Here is a 13,371-nt window from a genome sequence, read left to right as displayed (position 1 = left end):
ATGTCATCAGTGTTTGAACCGGACATCTGTTCCGTCTTCTAGTTATTCTACTCGTATGGATTACTCATTCATCACTCCAAGCAACTAAAAATCATTCTTACTTACTAAACCGTCCCTAGTGTGATGTCTGCAGGAGTGTTTTAATGCATATTTGTATGTGCTATCCTAATGTAATGACACTAGAGTCGTTAACATTAGCTAATGTGATAACACATTTACGAGTGTCTGTATTACAATGGCATTTTTTTTGTATTGTTTGTTTCACACATTCCTCAGTAAATTCACCAAAATGTCACAGTGGAGTTATTGGGTCGGTTAAGCTGATTGGAGAGCTAGCTTCCACTGCTAGTGGGTCCATGACGATGACTTCTGTTTTGTTTGATCAGCTGTTTTACTGCCGTATTACAGGCACCTTTTGAGAACAATTACGGTAAGTAAATAAACATTTACAAAATATTTCGGTGTAAATAACTCATTTCACAACATATATATATCTTCGACTTATAGTCAGTGCGGCCTACATACGGAAAATATATATTTTCTTCCAATCTTTTTTACCAATTTTCCCAGGAGATTTGCCATATTTAGAAACGCAAATGTTGATGCTCCTCTTAGACACACGTAACTTAGGTGTTTGTGGAGGAGTTCAAGTACCTCGGAGTCTTGTTCACGAGTGAGGGAAGAGTGGATCGTGAGATCGACAGGCGGATTGGTGCGACGTTTTTAGTAATGCAGAAGCTGTATCGATTTGTTGTGGTGAAGAAGGAGCTGAGCCAGAAGGCAAAGCTCTCAATTTACCAGTTGATCTAAATTCCCTTCCTCACCTATGGTCATTAGCTTTTGGTTATGACCGAAAAGACAAGATCACGGGTACAAGCGGCCAAAATGAGTTTCCTCCGCCGGGTGGCGGGGTTCTCCCTTAGAGATAGGGTGAGAAGCTCTGTCATCCGGGAAGAGCTCAAACTAAAGCCGCTTCTCCTCCAAATCGAGAGGAGCCAGATGAGGTGGTTCGGGCATCTGGTCAGGATGCCACCCGAACGCCTCCCTCGAGAGATGTTTAGGGCACGTCCGACCGGTAGGAGGACATGGGGAAGACCCAGGACAAGTTGGAAAGACTATGTCTCCCGGCTGGCCTGGGAACACCTCGGGATCCCCCGGGAAGAGCTGGACGAAATGGCTAGGGAAAGGGAAGTCTGGGTTTCCCTGCTTAGACTGCTGCCCCCGCGACCTCACCTCGGATAAGCGGAAGAAGATGGATGGATGGTGTTTTTTTGCTGCTAAATAACCACAACATTAGCACCACATAAAAAATTGTGTTGCTAATGGTCCCATATTTCCTAAAAAAATAATGTAAAATAAACAAAACTTAAAGCTGCTTATGGACGTATATATTCATGTTTAAAAAACATTTACTGCAAATGAATATCGGCTCCAAATATCCGTATCGGCACACTTGACTGCTAATAAGCTGAATCGACCCAGAAAAAAAACCGCTCGCTCGCTAGTGTACACTGTGAAGACACTTACCCCGGGTTCGACAGGTGGCGCTGTGGTGCTCTGGGTTGATCACGAGGTGCTCGGCCATCTTGTCGGCAGACAGAGATGTGAAGTCGCACAGGGAACACCACAGGGTAAAGGGACTGAAACACAACAACGACGTCCTGAATCTCAGCCAGCAATTAGAGAAGGTGGAGTATTAGCGATGCCCGATCCCATCATGGGGTCTCACCAAGGCGGGGGCAGCCGATGAAGAGGAAGTGCTTCCCCTTTGGTACGCGGGACGTGGTGGCTGCAATCAAGCGACAGGGTGAAGATAATAAAGACACACCTCTCCCTACCTGCACAGAGGGTTGCGGTCTTACTGGATCATGTGGGCGGCGTACGCTCGAGAGCAGCAGCTGCTGTAGGCACACAGCACGCAGCGCACGTGCGTGGGAAAATGGGCGGGGAGATCAGAGGCCTCGCTTCCACACTCCAAGCACACCAACCTGTCAATGAGGCGCGGTTATGACTTACTTCAAGTTAGAAATGTACATTGTAAATAAAGTAGACCAGGGGTGTCCAAACTACGGCTCGTGCGCTAAATGAGGTTCACCATCTTCTTCTATTTGGCCCGCAAGACGCCATGAATTCAAAATACCGGGTGGTTTCTGAATGCTACATGAATATATATATATATATATATATATATATATCAGGGGTGTGGGAAAAAATCGATTCAAATTTGAATCGCGATTCTTACGTTGTGCGATTCAAAATCGATTCTCTTTTTTTTTTAATCGATTTTTTACTTATTTTTAATTTTTTTTATCAATCCAACAAAACAATACACAGCAATACCATAAAAATGCAATCCAATTCCAAAACCAAACCTGACCCAGCAACACTGCAATAAACAGAGCAATTGAGAGGAGACACAAAACACGACACAGAACAAACCAAAAGTAGTGAAACAAAAATGAATATTATCAATAACAGTATCAATATTAGTTATAATTTCAGCATAGCAGTGATTAAAAATCCCTCATTGACATTATCTTTAGACATTTATAAAAATCTCATAAGCTTGACAACAAACTGTGTCCAATGTTTTCACAAAGATAAAATAAGTCATATTTTTGGTTCGTTTAATAGTTAAAACAAATTTACATTATTGCAATCAGTTGATAAAACATTGTCCTTAACAATTATAAAAGCTTTTAAAAAAAAAAAATCTACTAATCTGCTAGCATGTCAGAAGACTGGGGAAGATCCTGCTGAAATCCTATGTATTGAATGAATACAGAATCGTTTTGAATGGGAAAAATATAGTTTTTGAATCGAGAATCGCGTTGAATCGAAAAAAAAAAACGATATATTATCGAATCGCGACCCCAAGAATCGATATTGAATCGAATCGTGGGACACCCAAAGATTCGCAGCCCTAATATATATATATATATATGGTTACTTTATATGCAGTCAGCTTTTGGCCCCTAGCCAAATATTTTAGCCCAATTTGGCCCCCATTTCAAAAAGTTTGGACACTCCTGATGTAGACTGCAGGGAAGAGTGAGGGTGGACCCTGGTGAGAAGCCATTGTGGTCCAGTGAGCGATTGCAAGTGTCAATGCTTTCAGACAGAAGGGCTGCTACTTTGCAGCCTAACAGCTGCTTTGCACTACAATAGGGCTCAAGGTGATTTTGCAATTGATTGATTGATTGAAACTTTAATTAGTAGATTAAAGTTAAAGTACCAATGATTGTCACACACACTATAGGTGTGGTGAAATGTGTCCTCTGCATTTGAGATTGCACAGTTCAGTACGTATTCCGTACAATTGACCACTAAATGGTAACACCCGAATAAGTTTTTCAACTTGTTGAAGTCGGGTCCACATTATTCAATTCATGGTGCATTTTGGGTGAAGGGTAGCCATTTTTGCTGAACGTTGGTTACGTTTAGATTTACACGCGGTAATGTGAGAGGGAGCAACCAACTGGATTAAAATGGATTGTACAAAATAAAGTAAAAAATCAGGGGACCGCACCGAGACTGCACCCGGTTCCAAAGTCTCAGTACCTGGAAAAAATTTGTTAAATCGGTGGAATTGAGCCACATTTGATTAAGCTGCCGCCATTGGGGCGGCATAGCTCGGTTGGTAGAGTGGCCGTCCCAGCAACTTGAGGGTTGCAGGTTCGATTCCCGCTTGTGCCATCCTAGTTACTGCCGTTGTGTCCTTGAGCAAGACACTTTACCCACCTGCTCCCAGTGCCACCCACACTGGTTTAAATGTAACTTAGATATTGGGTGTCACTATGTAAAGCGCTTTGAGTCACTTGAGAAAAGCGCTATATAAAACATAATTCACATTATCGAAGCCAAACTTGTATATATTTTGTCATATGTTTGTCATCCGTTCAAAAAGTCAAAAGACTTTCATCTCTGATTTGTAAGCAAATTCCCCTGAAAAAAAACAGCCCCTTATTACTTTTCAATTCGATTTATTGCCCAGGCATAAAAGTTAGGTTACACGTTCAAGTCGGGGCAGGGGGGAGCACTCACCTGGTGCCATGGACACCGGTGGGCCTCACGGGGGGCGACCCTGGAGCAGTGGACAGGCTACTGGGGGTTGAAGAGTTCTGATGCTTTGCTTTGATCCTGATTGGCTGGATGAGAGAGGAGGGGTTCTGCAGGAGCTGGGCAGCGCCCCTCACCCACGACACGGGGGGCCTTTTCTTGCTGTACATCCGGATGGTCACCTGCAAACACAACAGTCACAGGCGACTCTCTGGGCACGGCCCGCTCCCGACGCGGCACAAAACCAAGCCCACCTTTGACCCAAGCGGCAGGCCTTCCAGTTTGGCGGGTCGGCGGACGCTGTGATGGTCCTCCAGCTTGTGCTGCGTCTTGTCCTTCAGGAAGACAAACTGCAGACGACACCTGTTGCAGTGGAAGGCTTGACTCACCTGAAGACACACGCAGGTTAGCGACCGCGACGGGCGTGCCCTACCAGGTGCACGTGTACCTTGTGCCGCAGCACGTGCTGCTGGTAGTTTGCCACGTTCCTGGTCACTTTCAGGCAGAAGACGCAGAGCAGGCAGCGCAGGTCTCTGTGGAAGCTGGCGAAGTGTTGCAGGACGTCCGAGTAGAAAGACGAGCGATAGGAGCACACCTGAGGAGCGTCATATAATATTAACATGCCTGCCTGTTTTGAAACTCAAAATGAAGAGTAGCCAGGGTTCAGGACAAAGTTATGTTGGGGGGTTTAGACCCCCGAAGCAAAATGATTTTTAGCATTCAGACGGGTTAGATCATGGGTGTCAAACTCTGGCCCGCTGTACAATTTCATTTGGCCCTTGAGGCAATATCAAATGAACATTAGAGCTGGCCCGGCGGTACTATAAAGGCACTGCCTTTAGCGTTGTCTACAATATGTTGTCATGTCCGCTTTTACTCCTTACAGACAGCGTGCTGGCAAAGTCACATGATATATGCGACTTGTACACACACTTAAGTGAATGCCAAGCATACTTGCTCAACAGCCATACAGGTCAGACTGGGGTGGCCGTATAAACAACTTTAACACTGTTACAAATATGCGCCACACTGTGAACCCACACCATACAAGGATGACTAACACATTTCGGGAGAACATCCGCACCGTAACACAACATAAACACAACAGAACAAATACCCAGAACCCCTTGCAGCATTGACTACCAACAAAAAACGCCCACCACCACCAACCCCACCCATCTCATTGTTATTTTATTTTAAGGTTTTTTAGCCTGTGCAAAAATGTAATGTTGATATTTACCTCAGAAGGCTGCAAATAGAAAAGAGGCATTAAATGTTTTATTTAAATTGTATTTATTTGACCATTTATTTTTTTTCCGTTTGTTTTTTGAATGTGGATTTTGCACTATTAAATTATATAATTATTGCTTGTTCCATATTCATTGTTCAAGCAAATCAGTGTAGCAAACTGAGCAATAATTAACAATTTATTAATGCACTTTCTCTTGTTACTTCAAGGCTTGAATGTTTGATTCATTCATTATTGTTATTTTATTTTCAAATTCAATTTTTATTTAAATTTTATTTGATATGCCATTGATGTTTTGTTAGTAATTATTATTATTTGAAACTCAATTTTGCATGTCACTATAAGGTTATATAAGCCTCGCTTGTTCAATATTCAATGCAAAACTTGTTTGGGTCCCTATTAAAAGGTTCATTTGTTCAACCTTGGCCCGCGGCTTTGTTCAGTTTAAAATTTTGGCCCACTCTGTATTTGAGTTTGACACCCCTGGGTTAGATTGTGGCTAAAACCTCCACATTTGTAATAATCAGAGGCAACTTTTGACACACAAAAAAACCCTGCAAAAATCATAATGTAAAAACAATGTTGTTAATTTGGCTAAACCTAGTGTGTGAGTGTGTGTGACAACCATTGGTACTTTAACTTTAACGGTATTCTATTAGGGCTTTACGGTGGAAGAGGGGTTAGTGCGTCTGCCTCACAATACGAAGGTCCTGAGTAGTCCTGGGTTCAATCCCGGGCTCAGGATCTTTCTGTGTGGAGTTTGCATGTCCTCCTCATGAATGCGTGGTTTCCCTCCAGGTACTCCGGCTTCCTCCCACCTCCAAAGACATGCACCTGGGGATAGGTTGATTGGCAACACTAAATTGGCCCTAGTGTGTGAATGTGAGTGTGAATGTTGTCTGTCTATTTGTGTTGGCCCTGCGCTGAGGTGGCGACTTGTCCAGGGTGTACCCCGCCTTCCGCCCAATTGTCGCTGAGATAGGCAAAGGGAATAAGCGGTGGAAAAATGGATGGATTGATGCATTCTATTAGCTAACTTTCTTTATCTGAATAGCCATTTGTGATTAATAGCATGAAATAACAAATATATTGCAGTTATGTTGTTTATGTTTCAAAATTATTCAACTATTCAATGTCAAAAATATAAACAGCCGAAATAATGAACAAAATGTCAGCTACTGTCTTGTTCTAAAACACCAATGAAAATGAAATGTAGCATCTAGACGGGCTATACTGTAGCAAAAGTCATCACGTCTGCCACAATCATGTGTGTTCTTAAATATGTATTTCATGTCTTCCATGTCGAGAGCAGTTTTGATTTGGGCTTACATGGTAAACAACAAAAATGAATCCTTTGGGCATTGTTTTATCCAGATGCTGTCCAAATGTAGCCAAGTAGACGCATTGTGGGTTTCCTGGACGTCTTCTACATCGCTAAAAGAAAGATCTAAGGAAGAGAATCCAATCCCTCTGCAATCTTCCACCATTTTTTTTTTTTAATATATAAATGGCCCGCTTAAATATTCCCTCTTCTCTTCTCCGACTATCTCGTCGTCTTCCATGACCCGCCCTATCTTGCCTCTGATTGGCATGTCCGTAATGTTTTGCCCTAATATTTAACCACACTGCAAATTGTCAGTGTTCAAAAACAATGAAAAATATATAAAATTTAGGGGTATTTTATTTGAACTACGCAAAATGATCCGCCGATAGAACAAGAAAATTCGGCTTGTCAAGACTTTCCAAAACAAGTAAAATTAGCTAACCTCAATTAACCCAAAAATACCTTAAAATAAGTATATTCTCACTAATATAAAGTGCACTTTTCTTGGTAGGAAAAAGAGACCCTTTTTCCTCAAAATGTTGAAAAATATCATTGACATAATGATATGCGCTCGGCATCATAATTTTTTTTTTTTCAAGCTTGAAGTAAGAAATGATTACTTTAAAAAAGTAGTTTTATACTTGTGAGTGTTAACAACAGAGCTTTGAATCAGTTGATATTCTAGTTTCAAGCATGTTTTACTCAATATAGGTCATAAAATCTCAGCTACAAGCTGTAATATTTTACTGAGATAATTTAGAACCAGGGCTTCACGGTGGAAGAGGGGTTAGTGCGTCTGCCTCACAATACGAAGGTCCTGCAGTCCTGGGTTCAAATCCAGGCTCGGGATCTTTCTGTGTGGAGTTTGCATGTTCTCCCCGTGATTGCGTGGGTTCCCTCCGGGTACTCCGGCTTCCTCCCACTTCCAAAGACATGCACCTGGGGATAGGTTGATTGGCAACACTAAATTGGCCCTAGTGTGTGAATGTGAGTGTGAGTGTTGTCTGTCTATCTGTGTTGGCCCTGCGATGAGGTGGCGACTTGTCCAGGGTGTACCCCGCCTTCCGCCCGATTGTAGCTGAGATAGGCGCCAGCGCCCCCCGCGACCCCGAACGGGAATAAGCGGCAGAAAATGGATGGATGGAATTTAGAACCAAAACCCTTAAAACAAGTAAAACACTAACATTAAATTTGCTTAGTAAGAATAATTATCTTATCAAACAGAAAATAAGTAAATATCACCTTTATTTGAGATATTTATTCTTACTAAGATTTCAGTTTTTGCAGTGAAGTCGTGACTCATCATGGTAAACCAACCAACAGATCATGGATTTTCTTATACGTAAACCAACCAATCATCATTGAATTTTCCCATATATTTTGTCTTCTGCCCGTGGAGTTGCACTCGTCCACGTCTCTCTTTCTCTTCTCACTCTCTTCTTTTGTAGCATGTAGTTTAGCTAACCGCTACATACGTCTAAAAATAGCTAAGCTACGGAAATCGCTCCTTGTGAAAAAAGCAGCGGAGCTACAGCCAAGCAAATGGGAAATGTAGTTAAGTTATGTAGCTTCTATTTTTAAGTTAATCATTGGAATGGAAAACCGGATTTTTTAACCACTGCAGCCGTAAACGGAATGAATGATCAAAAACCGTACTCCATCCATCAATCCATTTTCTACCGCATGTCCCTTACTCATTACGGAACAACCGTAGTTGTTGTCAAGTATGTATTAATAATAACCCATGGGGTACACAAAAAAAAAAAAAAGATTCACATCTGAAATGGGATTCCTATTCATTCCAAATCTAAATCGATTCATAATTTTCAAAACACATCTTTAATAAGAATTAATTTTTAAAGACGTGCTTAGGCCATCTCCGTGCACAGTAACCCATTTTAAAAATGTTTCATTATAATCATTATGCCAAATAAAACTAAAATTAAAATACTACACGGTCTAGCTCCAGCCTATCTTGCCGATTGTATTGTACCATATGTCCCGGCAAGAAATCTGCGTTCAAAAGACTCCGGGTTATTAGTGATTCCTAGAGCCCAAAAAAAGTCTGCGGGCTATAGAGCGTTTTCCGTTCGGGCTCCAGAACTCTGGAATGCCCTCCCGGTAACAGTTCGAGATGCTACCTCAGTAGAAGCATTTAAGTCTCACCTTAAAACTCATCTGTATACTCTAGCCTTTAAATAGACCTCCTTTTTAGACCAGTTGATCTGCCGCTTCTTTTCTTTCTCCTATGTCCCCCCCTCCCTTGGATGAAGTACTGGCTGTCCAGAGTCGAGACCCAGGATGGACCGCTCGCCTGTATCGGTTGGGGACATCTCTACGCTGCTGATCCGCCTCCGCTTGAGATGGTTTCCTGTGGACCGGACTCTCGCTGCTGTCTTGGATCCGCTTTGAACTGAACTCTCGCGGCTGTGTTGGAGCCACTATGGATTGAACTTTCACAGTATCATGTTAGACCCGCTCGACATCCATTGCTTTCGGTTCCCCACATCTGAGGTCCTCTCCAAGGTTTCTCATAGTCAGCATTGTCTCTGGCGTCCCACTGGATGTGAATTCTCCCTGCCCACTGGGTGTGAGTTTTCCTTGCCCTTTTGTGGGTTCTTCCGAGGATGTTGTAGTCGTAATGATTTGTGCAGTCCTTTGAGACATTTGTGATTTGGGGCTATATAAATAAACATTGATTGATTGATTGAAAACTTGAATCAAGAAATTATTCTTAATCAAATCGCCACCCCAGGAGTCGGATCCAATCGTTAAGTGACTAAAGAGTCACAACATAATAAATACTATTATCTCTGATTTATATCATTTGTTTTTTGCCCTTCAGGGGTAACTGCACTTTTTATTTTGACTATCGTTCACAATCATTATGAGAGACAAGAAGACCAAATTTTTTTTTTTAATTTGCAGTCTAACATGTAAAAATCGGCTCATAGAATTGATTTGCTAACATTAGCTGCATTAGCTAATGTTAGGAAATCAATTCTACCTCTAAATCACTTTGAAAAATAATTCAAAAAAGTAAAAAATACTTAATTTATGTTCCGTATCCCTGTATAATAACCAAGCTGTTGTTTTTGTATAAGTGAACACTGAGGAACTCTTTTATAGCATACTAACACATCGGCGTGCTACAGCTGAAGCCCCATCCATTTTCTACCGCTTTGTCCCTCTCGGGGTCGCGGGGGATGCTGGAGTCTATCACAGCTTCATTCGGGTGGTAGTCAGGGTACACCCTGGACAGGTCGTCACCTCATCGCAGAGCCAACACAGATAGACAGACAACATTCACACTCACATTCACACACTAGGGCCAATTTAGTGTTGCCAATCAACCTATCCCCAGTTGCATGTCTTTGGAGGTGGGAGGAAGCCGGAGTACCCGGAGGGAACCCCAGCAGTCACTCAGGACCCCTGTGTTGTGAGCCACACACACTAATCCATCCCCAAAAAAAGCTAATCAAACTTTTCCTATTTTCTTACCGCGCAGATAAATAATCAGTTCCAGGGTCAAACTACCCTCATCATAAATAGTATTAAAACTATTAAACTGTTTACGGCATAGCTCGGTTGGTAGAGTGGCCGTGCCAGCAACTTGAGGGTTGCAGGTTCGATTCCCGCTTCCGCCATCCTAGTTACTGCTGTTGTGTCCTTGGGCAAGACACTGTACCCACCTGCTCCCAGTGCCACCCACACTGGTTTAAATGTAACTTAGATATTGGGTGTCACTTTGTAAAGCGCTTTGAGTCACTAGAGAAAAGCGCTATATAAATATAATTCACTTCACTTCACATGATTTAACTGTACAAGATTAGTAAAAGTAAACATAGTCGATGCTCTACAATTGGTTTGTTTCACCTCCGTAACACGGCTCCTAAGTGTACAGGCATTTTTAGTTTACTTTATTTAACTACATGAGTGGAGGAGTTCAAGTACCTAGGAGTCTTGTTCACGAGTGGGGGAAGAGTGGATCGTGAGATCGACAGGCGGATCGGTGCGGCGTCTTCAGTAATGCGGACGTTGTACCGATCCATTGTGGTGAAGAAGGAGCTGAGCCGGAAGGCAAAGCTCTCAATTTACCGGTCAATCTACGTTCCCATCCTCACCTATGGTCATGAGCTTTGGGTCATGACCGAAAGGATAAGATCACAGGTACAAGCAGCCAAAATGAGTTTCCTCCGCCGGGTGGCGGGGTTCTCCCTTAGAGATAGGGTGAGAAGCTCTGTCATCCGGGAGGAACTCAAAGTAAAGCCGCTGCTCCTTCACATCGAGAGGAGCCAGATGAGGTGGTTCGGGCATCTGGTCAGGATGTCACCCGAACGCCTCCCTAGGGAGGTGTTTAGGGCACGTCCAACCGGTAGGAGGCCACAGGGAAGACCCAGGACACGTTGGGAAGACTATGTCTCCCGGCTGGCCTGGGAACGCCTCGGGATCCCCCGGGAAGAGCTAGACGAAGTGGCTGGGGAGAGGGAAGTCTGGGCTTCCCTGCTTAGGCTGCTGCCCCCGCGACCCGACCTCGGATAAGCGGAAGAAGATGGATGGATGGATGGATGGATGGAGTGGAACCAGTTCAACCAATTTTACATAATAAATGGAAATACTCTGTTCCAGGGTCATTTTTGTCACCGATGTCCCACTGGGTGTGAGTTTTCCTTGCCCTTATGTGGGCCTACCGAGGATGTCGTGGTGGTTTGTGCAGCCCTTTGAGACACTAGTGCTTTAGGGCTATATAAGTAATCATTGATTGATTGATTGTTATCGCCTCTATTTACTGTACAGACAATGTTTACATTCTTATCTACTGAAGCCTACTAAAAATTATTGTCAATGTCTTATTGTGCTAAAATTAAGAAGGGGAATTTTGTTTGACTACTTGATTAGAAAAGTTCCAATACAACATGCCAATATGTTTACGAGTGTCAGTATTAACAGTGGAACTCCATATTAATTTTTTCAGTTTCCTAATTGAAGAGCTAGTTTCCGCCGCTCGTGGGTCAATGACGATGACTTCGATTTTGGAAACATTTACAAAATCGTTCGTACCGGGATAAATCTGCGGCTTATAGTCCGGTGCGGCGAGTATATATGTAAGGGAAAAAAATTATTCAAAAATTTGTTGGATGCGGCTTAAATATCTGTACGCCCTGTAGCCGGGAAATTATGGTAATTCAGTGTTAATATCTAAGTGAGCCCCCGGCCCCTCTTTGGTGAGAAGGTTTTGCCCCGAGGGGAAAAATAACCCAAATGAGGACATGGGTGTACCTTGCAGACGTAAGGCATCTCTCCTGGTTTGTGGTTGGATTTCATGTGGTTGAGGAAGGCCGACTCGTTATCAAAAGACCACTCGCAGATGCGACACGTGCCTGCGGAGAGACAAAGACAAGCGGTCGAGCAGACGCCAAAACACGTGAAGCCATTCGCTTTGCCCTACTCGGCGAAGGGGCGGAGCCATGCACCAGCTCCCGGTGGCTCTGCAGCTGAACTGGAGAGGATAACTGTCGGAAGCAGAAGGTGCAGAGCTTCTTCACGTCGCCTCCTCGTACCAGCGGCGAGTGCTGCAGCGTGTGCTGCACCAACCTGCGCACAACCAACACGAGTGTTGCGTGTGTGTGTGAAGCCTCAGTCGCACGGCCCTTTAACAGAGGCTGCACCCCCCACCTCAGGTTGTTGTTGAGAGGCTGGGAGCAGACTTGGCAGGTAAAGCTGGAGGCTTTGACCTCCAAAGGGTGTGGCCCCCTCCCACCTTGGCTCCCTTCCTTTGTTCCGTAGTAGAACTCGTCCACACTCAGGACCACCTTGCGGCGCGCCGGGGCTAACTCCCCGCTTGGGAGGGACCCTTTCAAAGGGGAGGGGCCCGGCGCTGCTGGGTCATGTGAAACACAAACACAATCCCATACACTTTTCCTTCAACACTTGAGCGCGGCGTCACATGCAACGTAAACAATCGGAGAAGTACTCATGCTGCTGCACGGCGGCATTGCGTCGATCACGCCTGATGACTCCGAGGCTTTGGCCCCGCCCATCTGAGACATGTAAAGGCTCACTGGAAGAAAAGACATCCAATCAATTAGGGATGGCCAATATGGCCTAAAATCTATATCACGAAAGATATATATATAGACATACACACATGTCTATATATACACTGTGTGTGTATATATATATATATATATATATATATATATATATACATATATAGATATATAGATATAGATATACATATAGACAGATATATACATACACATATATATATATGTGTGTGTATGTGTATATATATATATATATATATATATATATATTTACATGTATACACATATATACATAGTATCCTGTGGTGCCTAAAGATTCACAGCTATATATATGTGCATATATATGTGTGTACATATATATATATACATTTGTGTATATATATATGTGCATATAGATATGTGAATATATATATATATATATATATATATGTGTGTATTCATAATATATATATGTATATATATGTATAGATATATACTGTATACACACATATATACACATATATATAAGTATATATACATCTATTTATATATATATATAAAAATACATACATACATATACATACATGCACACACACATATACATACATAATAATACATAATACATAATAATTATTCTGTTTGAATGGTTAACATTAGTTTTGGCCAATAAATTTGGGTTTTGTTGCGATACCAAGTAGTTACTTGGTATGACC

General features: G+C 42.7%; 1 protein-coding gene across 3 annotated transcripts in view; it reads right to left on the bottom strand.

Annotated features, from left to right (window-relative positions):
- Window positions 1-13,371, bottom strand: part of pogzb (pogo transposable element derived with ZNF domain b) — a 35,419-nt gene that overhangs the window by 13,398 nt on the left and 8,650 nt on the right. For 2 of the 3 annotated variants that reach the window (XM_061881861.1, XM_061881862.1), the window contains exons 6-15: window positions 12,607-12,693; window positions 12,309-12,513; window positions 12,082-12,227; window positions 11,913-12,013; window positions 4,508-4,654; window positions 4,314-4,448; window positions 4,045-4,241; window positions 1,863-1,988; window positions 1,730-1,789; window positions 1,528-1,640 (exon numbers count right to left, since the gene is read on the bottom strand). In XM_061881861.1, the coding sequence (XP_061737845.1) occupies window positions 1,528-1,640; window positions 1,730-1,789; window positions 1,863-1,988; window positions 4,045-4,241; window positions 4,314-4,448; window positions 4,508-4,654; window positions 11,913-12,013; window positions 12,082-12,227; window positions 12,309-12,513; window positions 12,607-12,693 (1,317 nt within the window). The remainder of the gene's footprint in view (window positions 1-1,527; window positions 1,641-1,729; window positions 1,790-1,862; window positions 1,989-4,044; window positions 4,242-4,313; window positions 4,449-4,507; window positions 4,655-11,912; window positions 12,014-12,081; window positions 12,228-12,308; window positions 12,514-12,606; window positions 12,694-13,371) is intronic. The other variant, XM_061881863.1, reaches the window with a different exon arrangement.

Source organism: Nerophis ophidion, linkage group LG21 (assembly GCF_033978795.1).
Source record: "Nerophis ophidion isolate RoL-2023_Sa linkage group LG21, RoL_Noph_v1.0, whole genome shotgun sequence".
Taxonomy (NCBI): domain Eukaryota; kingdom Metazoa; phylum Chordata; class Actinopteri; order Syngnathiformes; family Syngnathidae; genus Nerophis; species Nerophis ophidion.
Note: the sequence above shows the minus strand (reverse complement) of the source record. Positions and strands in the feature narration are given on the sequence as shown.